This window comes from Sarcophilus harrisii, chromosome 1 (assembly GCF_902635505.1).
Source record: "Sarcophilus harrisii chromosome 1, mSarHar1.11, whole genome shotgun sequence".
NCBI lineage: Eukaryota > Metazoa > Chordata > Mammalia > Dasyuromorphia > Dasyuridae > Sarcophilus > Sarcophilus harrisii.
This window is the reverse complement of record NC_045426.1, coordinates 684,608,082-684,629,031: the sequence shown is the minus strand read 5'-3', so window position 1 is coordinate 684,629,031 and position 20,950 is coordinate 684,608,082. Positions and strand designations below refer to the sequence as shown.

The 20,950-nt window shown below is 40.1% G+C and overlaps 1 protein-coding gene across 1 annotated transcript in view; it reads left to right on the top strand.

Annotated features, from left to right (window-relative positions):
• Nucleotides 1-20,950, top strand: part of DNAH10 (dynein axonemal heavy chain 10) — a 145,762-nt gene that overhangs the window by 101,626 nt on the left and 23,186 nt on the right. The window contains exons 53-59 of the mRNA XM_031948437.1: nt 2,065-2,268; nt 4,161-4,241; nt 6,002-6,199; nt 6,796-6,957; nt 13,473-13,647; nt 16,938-17,119; nt 19,791-19,927. Coding sequence (XP_031804297.1) covers nt 2,065-2,268; nt 4,161-4,241; nt 6,002-6,199; nt 6,796-6,957; nt 13,473-13,647; nt 16,938-17,119; nt 19,791-19,927 — 1,139 coding nt within the window. The remainder of the gene's footprint in view (nt 1-2,064; nt 2,269-4,160; nt 4,242-6,001; nt 6,200-6,795; nt 6,958-13,472; nt 13,648-16,937; nt 17,120-19,790; nt 19,928-20,950) is intronic.

Below are 20,950 nucleotides of genomic sequence, written 5' to 3'. Positions count from 1 at the left end.
CCCTGAAACAGAAGGTTTCTGTAGAATGAAATTTTACTGCTTCACCTTCTTAGGGCATATTTCAGCTTCTTCTGATCACAAATTGTGATGTTCTGGTGACTGAGATTTGGGATCTAGACCCAGCTGGTCCTTGGGAGGCTATCTAATCCAAATCTCTTATTTTGTAAAGGGGTTTGAAGTGACTTATCCGTGGCCATAGAGGCAGGAAGCATCATCAGTTTTAGCAAATAGAAGAGAGATTCTCTTTTTAATTTTTATAAAAGATAACATTTTCTGTATGGCCCATTCTAGGATCACAGAATCATTGAACTAGAACTGGAAAGGACCTTAGAAGTGATTGTATTAGAGATGAGTCCATAAGTCTATGAAGCCCACAGGAGTTTGATGAATTGCCCTCACAAATAGAAAATGATAGAGATGGGATTTGAACCCTTGGACTTTTCAAAGTTTTAGATTTCAGATGGGGGGGTTGGGGTGGGGTGGAGGAATCTGGATCTATGGTAGCATTGCTATAAAGAATTCCTCTTCCTCCCAACAACATGGACATTCCCTCCATGGCTTTGTATAATTTATAATCTTGGAAAGTTGCCAAGAGGAGGCCAACACTTGCCCATGGTCACAGAGTCCTAATCTTGGATCTTCATGTCTACAAGTTTAGCCCTTCATCTATCACATTATATTACCTCTTTTACATATAAGAGTGATTAAAAACTCACATCCCAGCTGCCTTTGGCCTCTTCTTTTCCCCCTCCCCCCATTAGCCATCCACTGTCACATGCTAAATCCTCCACTACAACTTTCACCTGAACCATTCATTCCACTTTAAAATTCTGCTCCTCCTTTTCCTATCCTCCTTCATTTGGACATCATTTCTCTGAGAGCAGGGATTGTTTCATTCTCTGTATTTACACATAGTAGGTACTTAATTACTCTGATAAACATTCTCTCTTCTGAGATTTGGCTCAAATCTCACCCTTTTAATAAGATCTTTACTTTAATTTTTTAATTGATGCTCTAAGATTCCCTAATTAAACTACAGTGTCATTTGAAAAAAAGTGACACTTTGGTTTATTCCTTGAATTACTTTTTCTTATTTTATTGTGATAGCAAGCATTTCTAGAACATTATCAAGTCACAGTGGTGACAATGAACAGCCTTGCTATACTCTGATTTTATTGGAATGCTTCTAGTGTTATTACTTCTTTTACAGATAATGCTTGATCTTGGTTGTAGGTAAATGTTATTTATCATATTAAGGAATCACTCATTTACCTCTTCATTGTTTTTGAACATAAAGAGGTGTTATGTTTTGTCAAAAATTTCTGCATTATTTATATCATGTGATTTTTATTGCTTGTGCTATTAATGCTATTTGTTGTTTTTAATTAATATAGTCTGTTATAGTTATAAGGACCAACCTTACATTTTGGGTATAATTTCAAAATGATCATAGTATATAATCATTTTAATATGTGATACAGTTTTTTTGCAAACATTCAATTTTTGCATTGATGTTTATTTCTGATATTTGTCTATAATTTTCTTTCTCTAATTTAGCTTTTGCTGATTTAAGCATTATTTCAAAGAAAGAGTTTTATTAGGATCTCCTCCCCCCCCATTTTCTCAGACAATCTGATGATATTGGAACTAATTATGTTTTAGAATTTTGATAGAATTCATTTGCAAATCCATCTGGTATTAGGATTTTTTTCTTTTGGAATTTATTTCTTATTAATTTCTCTTTCTGAGATTGAATTATTTTAAATTCTCTGTTTCTAATTCTGCTAATCTGGGTATTTTACATTTTTCTAAATATGAATCCAATTTAATTTTTAAGTTTTGTTGGCATATCCTCTGCAAGTTTGTCTTCCATGCACTCTGTATTTAATCTATTATGTAATATGTATGTGTATATATATGCATATATATTTAAAGGATTACAGTATATAAAATATACAGAATTGGATTGAACAGGACCACAGCATATAAAATATGCAGCATTGAATTCAACAACTCTAAACTATAGACTTTTCTAAAAAATATGTGTATTTCATTGTTTTCTAGGAATTGTGCCAGCACTTTTTCCAGATGATGAAAAAGACTCTATTCTAACTCAGATTGGACCAGAAGCTGCTAAAAGTGGAGCAGGATTGGCTAAAGAAAGTGTCTGGCAATATTTTGTCAATAAGAGTGCAAATAACCTTCACATTGTCCTTGGCATGTCACCAGTTGGTGATACACTGAGGACACGATGTCGAAATTTTCCAGGTACAATTTGCTTAGTCACCAATTAAATTTCCTTGTTGCCAGGGTATAAGTCTTAGAGTCTAGGCAAGGTTCCCACTTTCTCAGTCTGATGCCAGGTTCCTATTTGCAAAGCACATCAGAAAAATTTAAGAAATCATTCAAATAATGTAAGCTCTAAATACCAACTTTCCTCTGAATAATAGGATTGTCCCAGAATTCTATCTTTTCTACAGATTGAAATTTGGTTTTATTCATGCTTATTTGCTGCTGTTCTTCTGACTTGTGGGAGTATATATTACCCCTTGTTCAAAGCAAAAATTAGTTAATGGACCTTAATTTTGTTGTTACTTCTGTACAAGCATATTAATTGATTAAATGAATGAAAAAACATTGAGCGTATTCTTAGTGCAAAATAATGTACTATGGGTTGGGAATACAACTAGAATGACCATACAATCACTGATCTCAGAGAGCTCACATTCTATTTTGTTGCTGTTCAGTCAGTCATTTGTGTCTGACTACTCTTTATGTCCCTCTGAATTATATTCTCCTTGAGATTTTCTTGGCAGAGAAAATGGAGTGCTTTACCATTTTCTTCTCCAGTAGATTAAAGCAAATAGAGGTTAAGTGACTTGCCCAGAATCATATAGCTAATGTATTGTCTGAGGCTACATCTGAGATATCTAACTGCCTTTTCCACATTCTAATAGCAGGAGATTCTTATCTATCCATCCATCCATCCATCCATCCATCCATCCTTCCTTCCTTCCTCTCCCCCTTCCTTCTGATTCTGTTATTCTATCTATCTGACATATATGTGATTCTATATTTGTTATTCTCTCTCTCTATATATCTGATTCTGCTTGTTATTAATTATGTGTATCTATCTGATTCTATGTCTGTTCTTCTATCTTACTGTCTATCTGATTCTGTGTTATTCATTCTGTGAATCTATTTGATTCTATGTTTTTTATTCTATTTGATTCTATTTTTGTTCTGTCTGATTCTGTGTTACTCTATCTATCTGGTGGTTATTCATTCTGTGTATCTATCTGATTCTATATTTGTCATTCTGTCTATCTTTCTATCTGACCCCCCATATATCTGCATATACACATACGCTCAGACATGTATATCTATCTCAGCTATGGAGAAGACGATAAGGCTGGTGTAGGAGGGAGAGAAGGCTGGCAGAGGCCTCTTCTTTAGTGTCATTTCATTCAATGACACGCTATCCGTCTCTGAGCCTGGGCTGTTGTACGACTTTGCTGGCGAGAACGTTCTTTTCTGAGTCTTTGGTAGCTGCCATTGCCGAGGTGGCCCGTGCACAGACAGCTGCCTGACTGCATGCTCTCAGCAATTGCTGCCTTGGATGGTAGCTAGGCATGGGGTGGGTCTTTGTCTGGAAGCAGGGTCAGTGGCTGGCCCTGCTCTTCCCCGGGCTTCACCTGGGTCTGGGGATGAGCTGGCGTCAGGGTGGGCTCCTGATGCTTCCTCTCTCTCCTTTGGATGGGTCAGATGCTTCCAAGAGTGTTAGCAGAAACTTCTTGTTTGTCCTTCCTTTTTCAAGAGAACCGGGACATCAGGGAGGGAATGCCCTGACCTGCAAGTGAGCTGGATTTACATGAGGGAGGCTGGGCAAGGTCACCTGCCTCACCTTTCCCTCCAGAGCCATCTGGGTCCAGTGGCCAGAGAGAGATCAGGACCATGGACGTGGCCCTGGACGAAATGGTTGCACCTAATCAGTGACTAAGTAAGAAATTAGGCAAAGAATGACTGTCAGTGGAAACTACAAGTCTTTTGAATGATGAAATTTTCCTTTGGTTCTTTTCAGTGATTACTGACTCACTATTCAAGAAAGGCAGTGGAGATGTCAGTATATTGACCTTTACAATGATCACTTTTTATTTTAGGTTTGGTAAATAACACAGGCATTGACTGGTACTTGCCATGGCCTCCTCAAGCCTTGTTTGCAGTTGCTGAATCATTTTTAGGTAAGTGTTACAATGAAGTTAAAGTTTATCCTACCATAAGATAATCTGTTATTTATTTTTCTAACTTTGAATTCATAGCAGTGATTTTTTAAATAAAAAGAAACTAAGATTTATCTACTTAGGGCTGGTAGTAGAGTAGCAGACAAGAGTTCCTGCATTCAAACACTTAGTGTATGAACCTGAAACTTTCTGGCCCCATGTCCAGTGCTCTGCCTGTTGTGTTGTTCTGTCCTTAGCCTTCTTCCAAAATGATTTGCAGCAGTTAATTCATAAATAAAACTACTGCGGAATAGGACAACAATTAGGGATACTAAGTGAATTAAGGTCACCTCAAGGTGAAGGGGAGTAAATGCCAGATAAAAATTGGATTTATAGTATTTGGCAATGATTTATTGGTAAGAACATCACAGGACTTGAGTTGAGATACCTTGAAAGATCATGTAGTCTACTTTTATTTCAACTCATTTTCATAAATTCATTTTTATTTGTTAAACTGATTATCAACAAAAACATATAGAATTGTGATATGGAGGCTTATACTTCAAAATTTTTTATTTATATCTGTACAACAACACAATCTTTGAGACATCAACATTGTGGTTGACCTCAAAGGTCAATGAATAGATGTATGATAGGGATGAGTGAGAATTGGTATATTACTTACAGTAACTTATACCCATAGAAGTCTAAGAAACTTATAGCTCAAATCTGGTTATTTCTGATTGGAGAAGGGCCAGACCCTCTAGGAAGGACTCGTGAGCAGTCATGACCACAAAATAGTGACACATGAGGAGTTGGGTGGTGATTTGTATCCCTGGAGGGTACTGGCCATTTTGACAACTGCCCAACTCTACTGACATACTACACAAATTGCACATAATAGATTTACATTTTTGAGTACGTTTATTAGTTTATCCTTGCCTCTTTATACTTTTGTGGGGAGTTTAATAAATAGTAAGGAGCTTTTCCCCTCCATCTTTTTATTTTAAAGTCTGTTAGATCTGTAAGACAGTAGACAAATGTATTATTTTAAAAATAATTTTATCAATATCTTTTTTTATCCTATGAGAGGGGATCTGCTGTATCTTTTTAGGGATTTCATTTCGTGTTGGGAGAACCCTCGTGGTTGAAAGATTCTCTTTAGGTCTAAGATTTAATGCTGAAGAAATGTCAGGACCATTCTAATGTCAGAAAATCATCAAGGGCCCTGTAAAGTTTTATTTACTTAATTAGTGAGTGGTATTTTATGTCGCCAGTGCCTTTGCACATAAATATAACATATAAACTAAAGTTTGAATTATAATTAATTGTATTCTGATTCTATTATGTCATTAAACTTTTTACCCCTGGGAAGACAGATCTCTTCACTATAATGAGATATAATTTTCACCCTCTACACCAGAGGTGGGGAACCTCCAGCTGACTGGCTATATAAGGCCTGCAAAAGCATTTGCACTATCGACTGCAGGCGATGATGATCTGAAAGCTAGGTACAATTTTATAGAACCACTGCTTGAGTTTTAGAAGTGGATAATTGTGTATGGCCTTGGAATTACATAAATATCCAATGACCCTTGTCAGAAAAAAGTTTCCCCATCCATGTGCTTAATACTCTCGCCTATGAAACAACTTTGTTTCTCAGTCAGGTTTGAACAGGCCCAGCACTTTAGCCTCTGTGCCATCCAGCTTTATCAGAAAGAGAACACTATCCATGGCTTCTCTCAGGAGATGACTCTCACATTTCTGCCCTTCTGCTTTAGGGGAGAATCCAATGATCCCAGTGGATTACACGGAAGATGTGGTAGGGCACATTGTTATGGTCCATGACTCTGTTGGCGAGTACAGCAAAAAATTCCTCCAAAAACTGAGGCGAAGCAACTATGTGACTCCCAAGAACTTCCTTGATTTTATCAGTACTTATTCCAAATTACTGGATGAAAAAACTCAATATAACATAGGTAAGAGTTATATGCGGAAGGAGGTTCTATCTGCTGATGCAGGTATGTAGGAAAGACACTCTACTGATGTCCTTCCTTTATTTTGGCAGCATAATCATTTCACCCCATCCCCCTGACCATGACTGAACTATCTTTATTTCCAGAGCAGGCAGATTCCACTAAAGATCTGTTTTGAGGAGAATTTCTCATCTCTGCTGGGCTAGAAGAATACTGGCAGACTTCTGTTTGCATTTTTGGTTCCTAGTTAGAGCTGTGGAGGTACTCTGAAACTTCATATTTATGTGATGCTGTGGAAATTATGGTGTTAAAAATGTTGCCAGCCACAGCCAGTATATTTGCTTTCTAAATGGTAGATGTTGGCCCTTGAAGCTTTTAATCTAGAATCAGAGCAATCACGTTGGCCAATGGTATCAGGGCCGCAGGATGCTGATTTGGATGGCTTGGCGCATTTCTTGTTTCCACGAGGCCTAGAATCGCCAGCTGGTAGACGATGACTTCCCTGCTATCATTAGAAAAATCAGCATGAGACATTTAAATGAAGTCCTTTGAATTTTAAAATTTTTCTCTTGGTAACCATTTAATTGTGTTCTATTTAGCGCAGTGCAAACGTTTGGAAGGAGGATTGGATAAGCTGAAAGAAGCCACCATTCAGCTAGATGAACTGAACATAAAGCTTGCAGAGCAGAAGATTGTCCTTGCTGAGAAGTCAGCTGCCTGCGAGGCTTTGCTGGAGGAGATCTCAACAAACACAGCGATAGGCAAGTGACAGGTCAAAGTGTCCTCAGCAGGCAGGCAGAGAACCAGGGTGCCATCTTGCAGGGGGTACCTCTGGTGGTCCCTCTCTCCATTTTTTCTTTTCAATTCCTTCCTTTCATATTTTTTCACTTAATAGTATTTTATTTTTTCCCAATTCTGTGTAAAAATAATTTTCAATAATATTGTAAGATTTTGATTTTCAAATTTTTCTCTCTCCCTCTGTCCTTCCTCTTTCCCCAAGAAAGCAAACAACCTAATATAGATTATACATGTACACTCATTTTAAACATTTCCGTATTTTGCATGTTGTGAAAGAAGTATCAGAAAAAAGGGGAAAACCACAAGAAAGAAAAAATAAAAACAAATTTTTAAAAAGTGAAAATAGGATGCTTCAATCTGCATTCAGTTTCCATAGTTTTTTCTCTGGATGCAGATGGCATTTTCCATCACAAGTCTTTTGGAGATGTCTTGGCTTACTCTATTGTTCAAAAGAGCTAAGTCTATCATAGTTAATCAAGAGACAATGTTGCTGTTACTATGTGCAATGCTCTGGTTCTGCTCACTTCACTCAGCATCAGTTCCTGAAAGTCTTTCCAGGTTTTTCTGAAATTAGCCTGCTCATCATTTCTTATAGAACAATAATATTCCATTACATTCATACACCACAGCTTGTTCAGCCATTCCCCACTGATAGACGTCCCCTCAGTTTCCCATGCTTTGCTACCACAAAAGTCTGCTTTCTTTCTGAGTGAATGAATGAATATTGGATCACTGTTGTCAAAGGAGATCATTTAGGGCAAAATGAGACTAGAAAGGTCATCTGGTCCAAGGTCCAGAGGGGTCAAGAGCCTTGCTTATGATGTCATGTAGCTTAGTAAAAAGTGAGAGAACTGAGATGTGTAGCCCCCTTCAAATGCAATGTGCTTTCCCTGGGCCATGGTTAGATAAGTTATTATTACTGGAGACTTTACCAGAAATTGGACTAGCCATGGGGATTTGACCTAAGCTCAAGTTCCTGCTCTCAGTGGAAGAACTATTCCAGAAGAACTCTCTTCACCTTCTGATTCTGGGACTACTTGTTCTTTCTTGTTGGAGCACTTCCTCTGTCTCCTTCTCTAAATCCTCTCTACCTTTCCAGCTCTTCCTTTGCAGGGAGCCAGAGGTTGACCAACTGTCAACTCTTGGTTTGCACTCCTATGCCAGATCTCCAGAACTCCGACTTTGGCCCTGTCCTCTTACCTGGTCTTTCTAACATCTCAGATTTCTTGTCCAGATTATCACAGATTCCTTCAGCTTCGCTTACTGAAACAGTGACTACACACATTGTTCTTTCCACCCATGTCTTCTCTCTCCCATCTATTTTATACAGTCTTTCTGAAATCATTGTTTTCAGAAGCTGTTCTCAGATGTTACTATCTTATAGAGATTCCTCATTGATCAACATAATAGCTTTGGATTCTTCTGCTCACTTGGGAAGAGCTGCTATCATTGGCTACTTCCTCCCTCTCGCTCATGGCCATTCCATGATCTTACCAGCCTAATTTCTGGTTATTCAGCTAAAGTGTTCTTCCCTGTAGTCATGCAGATCTGTTTATTAGCTTGGATACATTGACAGCTCTTCATCTCCTTTTTGTGTTTGCATGTGCCTATCAGTAAGTGAAGCTGAAGGAGTCTGTGATAATCTGGACTGAAACTGTGGACAAGAAGGGTACTCCCTTCCCCTCATAGTCAAGTCAAGTCAACAAGATACTTGAGTCCATTATCCAATCATCAATTGAAAAATAGATCTTCTTCAGATGAAAACCATGAGCTAACAATGAAACAATGAGCTACGTGATGCAGGATTACTCAGGATGAACAGATCATAGCACAGAGTTCTGACAAAAAGTGATACGTTGGAGAAGGAAATGCAAACTGCTCCAGTAGTTTTGCCAAGAAATTCCATGAATAGCATTAAAATGATAAAAGAGATGACACCAGAAGATGAGCACCTCAGGCTGGAAGGTGTCCAATGTGATAGTGGCGAGGAATGGGGAGTAACTACAAGTAGCTCCAGATAGAATGAAGCAGCTGGACCAAGGCTGAAAGGAACCTTGACTGTGGATAAAAAGGAAAGTGTAGTGCTGTAAAAGTTAACATTGTATAGGAACTCAAATGGAAGATCTGTGAACCAAGGTAAGCTGAATGCAGTCAGTCAAGAGATGGAAAGATTAACATTGACATCTTGAGTGTTAGTGAACTTAAATGCATGGGAGTGGGTGAATGTAATTCAGGGGATTGTTACCTATGCCACTGCATGCAAGAATCCCTTAGAAGGAACGGAGTAGACCTCATATTCAATAAAAGGATGTGAAAATAAGTGCTGGGGTATAATTTCAAAAGTGATTGAATGATATCTGTTCTAATTCAAGGCACACCATTCAACATCACAGTAATATAAGTCTACGCTCCAATCACTGATGCTGAAGAGGCTGAAGTTAATCAGTTTTTATAAAAACCTACAACATCTTTTAGAAATAAATTTTAAAAAAGATTATCATAAGATATTGGAATGCTAAAGTAAGAAATCAAAAGATAATTGGAACAACAGGAAAGTTTGACCCTGTAATACAAAATAAAACATGGCAGAGATTCATAGAGTTTTGTTAGGAATTTTGTTAATTTTGCTGGTCATAATAAACACTCTTTTCAACAACCCAAATGATGACTTTACACATGGACATCACCGATGGTCAATATCAAAATCAAAATTGATTATGTGCTTTCTAGCCAAAGGCTGAGAAGCTTTGAGCAATCATTTAAAATAAAAACCGAGTTGACTGTGGCTCAGATCCTAAGCTTCTTATTGAAGAAGCTAGGGAAAACCATTACATATGAATTAAATAACATCCCTTATGAATATGAAGTGGAAGTGATATACAGATTTAAGGGATTTATCTGGTAAATAGAGACTGAAGAACTATAGATAGGGAGTTCACAATATTGTATAGGAAGCAGCAACAAAAAAACATTCCAAAGGAAAAAAAGATCAAGAAAACAAAATGGCTGTCTGATCAGACTTTACAAATAGCTGAGGAAAGAAGGAAAGCAAAAGGGTAAGAAAGACCTAAATGAATGCAAAATTATAGAAAATACCAAGGAAAGATAAAAAGGTTTTCTTAAATGAGCAATGCAAAGAAATAGAAGAAAACAATGGGAAAAACAAGATCTTTTCAAGAAAATTTGAAATATCAAAGAATGTTTCATGTAAAAATGAGCATGGGGTTGGGATTCAAAAGAAACAGAAGAGATTAAGAAGAGGTGGCAAGAATACACAGAAAAACTGTACAAGGAGGTCATAACATCACCAATAGCCATGATAATATGGTTACTGAGTCAGAGCCAGATATCTTGGAGAATGAAGTTGAGTGGGCTTACAATAAGATTAGTGGAGATGATGGCATTCCAACTGAGCTATTTAAAATCCTAAAAGATGATGCTATCCTAATCCTAAAAGATTCTACAATCAATATGCCAGTAAATTTGGAGAAAACAACAGTGGCTCCTGGAAGGGAAAAGATCAGCTTACACCCCAGTTCTAAAGAAGTACAATGCCAAGGAATGTTCAAATTACCTGACAATGGCACTTATTTCACATTCCAGCAAAGTCATGCTTAAGATTTTGCAAGCTGTGATATCATTTTTAGGCTTGTCTGACTCTTTATGATCCCATTTGGGGTTTTCTTGGCAAACATACTAAAGAGGTTTGCCCTTTTCTTTTCTCAGTTCATTTTACAAGTGAGAAAACTGATACAAAAAGAGTTAAGTGACTTGACCACAGTCATATAGTTAGGAAGTATCTGAGACCAGATTTGAATTTGGGATCTTCTTGACTCCAGGTCTAGCATCCTATTCCTCTGTGCTATCTGGCTGCCCATTCTGCAAACTAGGTTTCAGCATATGTAAATGTGTTCCAGAACAAGAAGCCAGTTTTTTCTTTCCTTCCTTCCTTCCTTCCTTCCTTCCTTCCTTCCTTCCTTCCTTCCTTCCTTCCTTCCTTCCTTCCCTCCCTCCTTCCTTTTTTCTTTCTTTCTTTCTTTCTTTCTTTCTTTCTTTCTTTCTTTCTTTCTTTCTTTCTTTCTTTCTTTCTTTCTTTCTTTCTTTCTTTCTTTCTTCCTTTCTTCCTTCCTTCCTTCCTTCCTTCCTTCCTTCCTTCCTTCCTTCCTTCCTTCCTTCCTTCCTTCCTTCCTTCCTTCCCTCCCTCCCTCCCTCCCTTTATTTCTACAAGGCAATTGGAGTTAAGTGATTTGCCCAGGGTCACATAGCTCAGAAGTGTTAAATGTCTGAGGCCGTATTTGCACTCAGGTCCTCCTGACCTCAGGCTCAATGCTTTATCCACCTTGTATTTAGTTGCCCCAGACAAGCCGGTTTTCAAAGAGGCAGAAGAACTGGAGACCAAATTGCCAACATTCACTGTGTTAGAAAGAAAGTACAGGAGTTCCAGAAAAACATCTACTTCTATTTCATTGACTACACTCAAGCCTTAGACTGTGTGGATCACAACAAAGTGTGGCAAGTCTTCAAAGAGAAGGGAATACCAGATCATCTCACTCTTTTGCTGGGGAACCTATATGAAGGTCCAGGAATGATAGTTAGAACTGAACATGGATCAATTGATTGATATAAGTTTGGAATAGGACAAGTCTGTATATTGTCAACTTATTTATTTAACTTTTATGCAGCATAATTCATCATGCAAAATGCCAGTCTGGGTGAATCAAAAGCTGGGGTGAAGGTTGTTGGGAGAAATATGAAAAGTCTCAGATATGTAGGTACTACCACTCTGATGGCAGAAAATGAAGAACTAAGAAACCTTTAGGAGGGTGAAAGAAGAGATGGTAAAAGCTGACTTGAAGCTTAACATCAGAAAAACTGAGATCTTGGCGATTGGTCCCATCACTTCCTGGCAAGTAAAGGGAGAAGAATTGGAAGAGATGTCAGATTTTATATTGTTGGGCTCAAAGATCACTGCAGATGACTGCAGTCATGAAATTGAAAGAGGCTTGCTCCAAGGAAGGAAAGCTATGACAAAGCTGGACAGAATATTAAAAAGCAGAGAAATCACCTTGCTGACAAGGATCTGTATAGTCCAAATCATATATGTGTTTTCCAGTAGCAATGTATAGTTGTGAGACGTGGACTACAAGGAAAGCCAAACACTGCAGAACTGATGCTTTCAGATTGTGCTGGAGAAGACCTTTTAGAGTTCCTTTCTTGCTAGATCATTTTTACAACAGTTGTTCAACCTTCACTGAACTATTCAACACACTGTCTCCTGAACCTGTCTCTGACATTTCCTCCTTCCTGTCTTTGCTTATGAGGGCATGTAGTGTGGTGGGAAAAGGGCAGTTTTGTTGTCGACAGACCTTACCTTTTACTAGTTATGGGCAAATCACCTTTCTGAGCCTCAGTTTCTTTATCTGTAAAATGGCAGTAATAACACTTGTACTATTCACCTCATGAAGTCATAGGACCTCAGGGCTGGAGGGGTCTCAAAGGCCATCTGTTTTAACCTCTCCAGCTTCTGAAAAGCTCTCGTTCTTAGGAAGTTCTTCTGATGTGAAGTCAAAATGTGCCTTTTTAAATGTGCCATTTTTTGCCACTTTCACCCATTGTTTCTGCTCCTCTCCTCTGAGGAAGAGTCTCACCCTTCCCACTCTATCCTCCAGGCTTAGCATCTTTGGTTCCTTTAGACATTCCCTGAATGAGCCCCATGAACCAGGCCCTTCTCTCTTCTGGTGGCCATTTCTGGTCGCCCAAAGGAATGATTCGCCGCTCTCCTGGCAGGAGGCACTGGTGGACCTCTGGACAACCTCACATCTGTACCACAACACTGGGCCAGGCTAATGTGCTTTTTCTTGAAATCCTTTTCCCTTTCCTCTTTTTGCCCCAACAGTGTAACTTCGTTTACCCAGAGGACACAAATGCTGCTTTGTTTCCTCCTTTGATCTCTAATGCTCTCAGCCAAGCTTCTCCCTTATGGCCATGGGAGCATAGACTTAGAGCTGGAACAGAGCCTTAGAGCCACGAGCCCTCCTTATCTTACAGTGAAATACTGGGGCCCGAGAGTTTTAAGTGACAGGATCATGCAGCCAGGAGTGTCTAAGGTGAGAGTCAGATCCTTCTGACTCCAAGCTAAAAACTACCTGCTGCTACTGATGATAAAGCTAAATCTGAAGGGAAGGCAGCAGTAGGGAGGATGGGAAAAGGAGGCCAGTGGGGGAGAGGGGAATTTAAATCAACTAGCAGGCAGAAGAGGTAGTTTCTGTGGGATGGCCTAAAGCCGCTCCCCAGCCAAAGGGCCAAATGAGAGAAAGCAGCTGAGAGGGAAGGGGGTGAAGGGTGAGGATGTGGGGGTCCGAGAGCTCAGGGTTCCTTCAGGCTGTCCCGACGAGCATGTCTCTTTTTAAGTAAAGCCGAGTCGATCCTGTGTGTTTGCATCAGTTGAGACAGTGCACTTTCCCCCCTCATCCTGCAGCGGAGGAGAAGAAGAAACTTGCTGAGGAGAAGGCCATAGAGATAGAGGAACAAAATAAGATCATTGCCGTGGAAAAAGCTGAGGCCGAAACAGCCCTGGAGGAAGCCATGCCCATCTTAGAAGCGGCCAAGCTGGAGCTGCAGAAGCTGGACAAATCCGATGTCACAGAGATCAGGTAATGGCTCACAGAAGGGCCGCGGGATAGGAACTGAGTCAGGAGGGTCTGGGGGCCAGACCTGTCTCTAGCCCTACTCGCTGAGCAGTCCAAGCAGTCCAAGGGACTCTGAGGGCGCCAGGGGAGGTCCCACAGACTCCCCAAGTGGCAGAGAAGATGCGAGCTTGGTCTGGTTTGGTGGAGGGAGTTTTCCCATCGTGAGAATCCCTGACTTCCTCAATGGCTTCTCCATGGGGCATTTCCTGATCCTCCACTCAGCTGCATGTGCCCTCCTCCTAGATCATCTTGTTGCTGTTTTGTTTGTTCCTGTACATATACACATGTTCTCCCTTGGATGAAAACAAGCATTTATTAAGCACTGTCCATATACCAGCCCTGTGCTAAGTGCTTAATTCCACTAGATCCTTACAACAATCCTGCGAGGCAGGCGCTATTATTATATTCCCCCCTTTACAGATGAGGAAACTGAGACAATCATTAGTTAAGTGGGTTGCCCAGGGCCACTCCACCAGTAAATCTCTGAGGCTGGATTTAAACTCTGGTCTCCCTGACTCCAGATCTAGAATTAAATCTGTGACATCTGTCTGTGTTCCAAGCACCTTGAGGCAGTACCTGGCATATGAATAAATGAACGAAAATGCATTTATTAAGCATTTGTCATATACCAACTGCTGGGGATACAAATAAAGAGAGATTGTTCCTGTGTCAAGAGGCCTGCCCTCTGATTAGGGCATCTATTGGTGGATACAGCTGCAGGGTAAACACTGGGTGCTTAATAAAGGCTGTTGGCAGATGGCTGATGGAAATCTACAGCTAGGTCCAGAATAACAAAAATAAACACTAGTAGGTGAAATGGGATCCATATATGCTTTTCTTCCTCTCTGTAACAAATGGGCCCATAATTTTAGCCATTCTAGTTGTGGCTTCCAACTGATGTTCATGCTAGCCTTTCAAAAGTCACTAGGTGGAGGGAGCCTGTCCAGATGGTTCTTCCCCCTGGCGGGAAGAAGGGGCCCTTGCTCTGCACTGTCTGCCCATCCCCCACCCCATCCTGCTCATTCTCCAGTGGACTCTGGAAGCTGCATCTCATACCATTAGTGAGATTCAAACAATAAACATTGTCCTGGAGTCTTTGAAGGATTTCTCCTGTTCTGATTGATTGCTGACTCTTCTTCCTTCTGACTCATGCACACAGGAGTCTTTCCAAAGTGTTATCATTTGTATGACTTTGCATCTTTAATCATAGCAATTCAGTTAAATTCAGCAGGCTTTTATTAAACCTCTTCTATAATTGGGGCAGCTAAATGGTGCAGTGGAGAGAGCTCCAGGCCTGAAATCAAGAAAATTCATCTTCCTGAGTTCAAATCCAGTCTCAGATACTTACTAGCTGTTGTGTGACCCTGGGCAAGTCACTTGATCCTGTTTGCCTCAGTTTCCTCATCTGTAAAATGAGCTGGAGAAGGAAATGGCAAACTACTCTGCCAAGTGGTATCTCTGTGAAGACAATCCCAAATGGGGTCATGGAGAATCAGACATGAATAAAATGACTTAACACATAATCTGTGGCATTATAGAAAGTACTGGGATGAAAATCATTTCAAATAGAAGTGGGGGGTAAGGGATCAGGAAAAGCCTCCAATACAAGATGGTCCCCAAACAGTGTCTTGAAGGAGGCTAGGGAGTCTAGGAGCTGGAAGAGAGGAAGGGGATCAGCCTGAGCAAAGGTAACAGTTTTCTTAGAGACCTGGAGGTTGGAAGGGACCTCAGAAGTCACCTCATTCAATTCCTTCATCTTTCAGATGAGAAAGCTATGGCAGTGACTCAGTGTCACCGAGGGGCTCTGAATCCAGCACCGTGTTCTTTCTGCTGTCCCGCACTGCCTCCTCTCACATACTCATTACCCAAGCTGGCTTTGCCCATTCTGATTCTGATGCTGGTGCTGTATCCGACATTGCTATTTTTTCCTCATTTGAAATGATTTCAGGGGAAGATGATGTCATATTTGTCTTGATTTTTGGAGGTGCCTGTCTTCTCCTTGAAGGCAGATAACCTTGGTTTTTTATTAAAGGAGCATTTGATTTAGGGCGGCACTGTTTCTCTGTCCAGAAAGCAAAGCATTCATCTAGAGATGTTACTGTTGGTAGCAAGAGGCAGTCTTTTCCCAGAGAAGTTATTCCTTTGCTAATTGTTGTTGTCCCCATTGCTGGGCTGAGAAGTAAAGATTGTCTGGGTCGTTTCCCAGTAGAAAAGATTTGCTTTGCTGTGGGATTAGCCCAGGTAATTAGGATTTGGGTTGGTCAGAGGTAGGGATACTCCACAGAAATAAGCACATCCCTCCCATCTTCCACCTTTGCCAAGGGAAGTCCCTTCCCACCTCCAAATCATTATTCCTTGAACTCATTTCCATGGCCTTGGTTTAATTCGGCAGTGTGCCAGACATCCCTTCCCACAGACCTGGGTCCCGAGTGGTCCCGATGTCTGCTCTCAGTCACCCCCGGGGATGATGGCCCCATGTCATCTGTCTGTGCAGTGACATGGATGCCAGTGTGTGGAGCAGCAAATATAGTGGCTCAGTCAGTCTCTCCTCTTGGAGGAAAATTGCTTTTTGGAGTCATTGGCTCAGATTCCCTATTTTTCCACCTCTGGGCTTTCTGCCATTTTGATCAATGAGAAGAAAAAGTTCTCTTTCCTGCCTTCATTTCTGGATTTATGCTTTGCGATCTTTGCGTATCATATTTGGATGAAAAAGCAAACCTTCATGGTGCACATGGAAAAGAGCCTCTTTATATGGTCTTGTAGATGGCTCTGGAAAAGTAGAAAAAGCAGTGACTTCTCAGGCAGGGGGACTAAGTTCAAATCTTGCCTCTGATTCCTTACTACCAACACTGACTTTGGCCAGCTCATTTACTCTCAGTTAAGTCTGCAGGCTTTCCCTGTTCCTCTGCAAAAAGAGAGGGTTGAATTTTGTAGAGAAGAGCAGGACTGGCAGAGTTACTTCAGGCACTATTATCTTTATTTACAGATATGGAAACTGAGGCTCACATAGAATACATAACAGCCATGGTTGCACATTTGGAAAGCATCCAAGCTGGAATTCCAACCTAGAGGTTTCCTGATCCTCAGGTTCAAAGCTCTGTTATCACTGAACTCAATGTGGGACTTCCCAACCCTAACATCAGTGTCTTTGAATACTTACCTTGAGCCCATCTTGATTTTTATTTTATTTTAATCTCAGTTTTTATCTTGTAATTCTGTGTTTGATTGATTGATTTGGACTTTTCCCCCCCTAGGTCTTTTGCTAAACCTCCTAAACAGGTGCAAACTGTTTGTGAATGTATCTTGATTATCAAGGGCTACAAGGAACTCAACTGGAAGGCAGCCAAAGGCATGATGTCTGACCCAAACTTCCTAAGGTCTCTCATGGACATGGATTTTGATTCAATTTCCCAGAGTCAAGTCAAAAACATACGAGGCAAGTGCTGACAACTAGAGCAGAAATCTCACATAGGCAGGCATTGTCCCAACTCGGGACTTTTCTTTGTTCCAATCTAGTTAAAACCATGGAATTTGGAGTTTATTTGATCTCTTAGGAAAGAGATGCTGCTGAGAGAAATATATAATCCATGACTGAGAAGAAAAAAGTAATTTTCCATTTATAGGGCCCATTGTTTTGGATTCAGCAAAGGGATTTGAGACTCTTTAAGAAACCAAATTCTTTTCTCATTATCAATGACATATACAAAATCTGCATGTTGCCCTAAGTTTCACCTGGCAGGACACAGCCTTTTTACTTAGCACTTATGATTTTTTTCCTATGTTTGCACTTTCCGTAGAAGATTGGGATGAGTTCTTGACCTGACTGACCTTTTCCCAGTATAGAGCTAAAGTGATCTTTTAAGAAATGGATAGTGAGTATAAATGTCTCAAGTTATCAATTAACAGTCAACTGTTTGGCGCTTTGGTTCCTGAGGACCTAACAATCCTTCAGGCCTGAATTCTGAAAGAAAAGGCATGATTCCTCTTAGGGACTAACTTTCCTACATTTCTATCTATCTATATTTATGTCATCTGTACCTATACTTACATCTTTACCTATATCTATGCTTATCTTTATATCTATACCTATATATCTCTATATTTATGTCATCAATATCATATTCAATATTTCTTTTTTTCTGAGGCAATTGGGGTTAAGTGACTTGCCTAGGATCACACAGCTAGGAAGTATTGTCTGAGGCTGGATTTGAACTCATGTCCTCCTGACTCCAGAGCCGGCACTCTATCCACTTGTGCCATCCAGCTGCTCCCCATAGTCAGTATTTCTGAGGAAAGCAATTTTAATTTTATAACTATAACTATTTATCCTGATGTTTTTAAGTTCATAGAAGCCTACATTATAGGTTTAGAACTGGAAGGGACCCAGGAGAGCAGCTAATTTTTGCCCTGTCACTTCACAGAGAGGGAAAATGAGACCCAGAGAAGGTTCATTGACTTTCCTCCAGGTGGCTTACCAGCTAGGAGGTGACAGAACCAAAATTTGAGCCATGATCTTTTGATCTAGGACTTCTATTCTAGTGTATATGCCCTGGTGCAAGAATGTCCTCCTCCAATTCTTGTGTCATTTTGATGTTAGTTTTGCCCCCTCACAATAAACTCTCCCTTAATGTTAGTTGCTTTTATTTATATGATAAAGCCACTATAGCAGTCCTAAAGCTTAGCTTTGTGATGGTTTTATCTGAGGACCCTTTCCCATTAACAGAAAGCTCAGATGACAGTGGTAGCAAGTGAGGGGTCTCTCTCAGGAACTTTGATGATCCCATTACAAACCTGGGCCATAGGTCTCATGCCTGCCAGCAATGGCAGACGTAATACAGGTATGAGATGGCAGAGATTAAGCTGTATATACAGACATAGCCTCTCAACACAGACCTGGAAAGCCTAATAGGAAGAAGGGACTTTGGGGAAGGTTCCAGTTCAGTTCATGTTCATTTGCCTTTGTCTCTTGAGAGGATTTGCTCATATGCAAAAGGTCAGTTATGAAAAACAGATGTCTCAGGGTCTCTGATCTAAGACAGCTGGATCTATATTTTATGGACATATTTAGTAATGAATTAGAAGTACTTAATTTGCCCCAAAGCATCTCATTTTCTCAAACTGTATGTTCCATAGATTTCAAAACACATCCCGAACAGAATTCATTATCTTCCCTCTTGCACCGTACCTTTTCCTCTTCTGAACTTGTCCAGGTCATCGCCTTCCTCCTAGTACCTCAGACCCACAACCTAGGAATCATCCTGGACTCTTCACTATCTCTCACTTGATTATATCCAAACTGTGACCAAGACCTGTTAATTTTACTTCCTGAGCATCTCTTGTCCATTTCATCTCCTGAGCATCTCTTGAATATGCCTCCTTGTGTTTCCTCTGATACTGTCCCATGCTATACAAGCCCCCACATCCCTCAAGCCTGGATCATTGCAGTGGTTACCAGCAGATCTGCCTTCTTCCAGTCTCTGTCTAATTCAGTCTATTCTTCACTCAGTCACGAAACTGATCTTCTCAAAATAAAATCTGACTATGTCATCCTTCCACATTCCTTCCCACTCAACAAACCTCAGTGGCTCCCTATTATCTTTAGGGTCAAATACAAAATGCTCTGTTCAACATTTAAAGCCATTCATCATCTGAATCCCTCCTATCTTTCCAATCTTCTTACTTTCCTCATCTCCATGTATTCTGCTCCCTTGCTGTTCCTCACACAAACTCTAGACATTTTCACTGGCTATGTCTAATACCTGGAACGCTTTCCTTCTCTTGTTCCCCTCCCAGCTTCCCTGACTTCCTTCAAACCCCAGCTAAAATCTCACCCTTTGCCAGAAGACTTTCCCAGGCTTCTTAATCTTTTTTCTTTCTTCCTGACATAATTTATTTCCATTTTATCCTACATATATTGGGTTTGTATATTGTTGTGGTCCCCTGTTGTCCCCTCTCCCACTAGACTGTGAGATTCTTGAGAGAAACACTGGTTTTTGCCCCTTTTTTTGTAACTCCAGAAAGTAACACAGTATCTAACACTTAGTAGGAATTTAATTAACACTTATTGACTGAATCACTGATTGAAAATTTCAATGTTTTATCATAAGGACTCTTAAAGAATCTCAATACAACAATGGAAGAAATGGAGGCTGTAAGCAAAGCAGGCTTGGGCATGCTGAAGTTTGTTGAAGCTGTGATGGGTTACTGTGATGTTTTCAAAGAAATCAAGCCCAAAAGAGAGAAGGTACTGTTTGTGAATCCTACACAGTGACAGGGCTGTGTCCACTCTGGGGCTAATTGGCATCTCATGTATTCACAGCCCTTCTGTATTGATATGAGTTAGAAACCCCTTCTTGCACTTTCCTGTAGATTCTAGCCCTGAAACATACCTCTTTTTCGATGAATTAGGAAATGGGAAGAGTTCTCCAAAGGTTTTGTCAAATTTTGTATATGAGGAGGATGAAAAAAAAGTTTTTAAATGAGTGCTTCATTCAGGCAAGTTAAAATATAGTTGGGAAAACCAAGAATGAAGAGGATCATTTATATGTTTAGTCTACTAATTGTTCCCATTGATTAAAGAGCAAAGAAGCAACTCACTAGTGCCACCCTTGTCTTTAAATGCCTTCTTCTGTACTTTTAACTTGAAGCCATAGCTTAACTGGAAATCACCAGTGTACACATGAAGATGATATATACACATAAACACATATACATATGTTTATACATTATGGACACCTATGTGTTTATACACACATGTATTACATATGTATGTGTACATATATATTGAGAGAGAGAGGCTTAGCACCATGTTAAAGGAAGGGCCCACATATGAAAAGAGAGGCCCTAAGTAAGGAGTGGGCTATCTTATAGCTCAAAGGGAGGGAGAAGAGACATCTTTCTCCAAGAGAGACTTTAAATTACTGCCAAGAGGAGAAGTAGGACGTTAGAATGAGAGGCTATTCTGTTATCCTCAGAGCAAGGGGATACTGGGCTAGAAGTTTATCTGATTCTTTCTTAAATACTATTTATTTAGGGGATATGACTGGTTCCAACTACCTTCAGATCATTTGGTCATTTTGGTGGGGAAGGAGGACCCCAAGATCTCTATCCAAGAGTTGAACCTTTCCCCCCAGTATGAGTTCCATGATGAATACACATAGAGAACAGCAAAGAAACCCATTTATCCAAATCATAATAGAAATTAGAGAAGATCTACAAAAGAGAAACTTGACAATACAGAAGGAAGGAGTTCTACCATTGGTAGTGA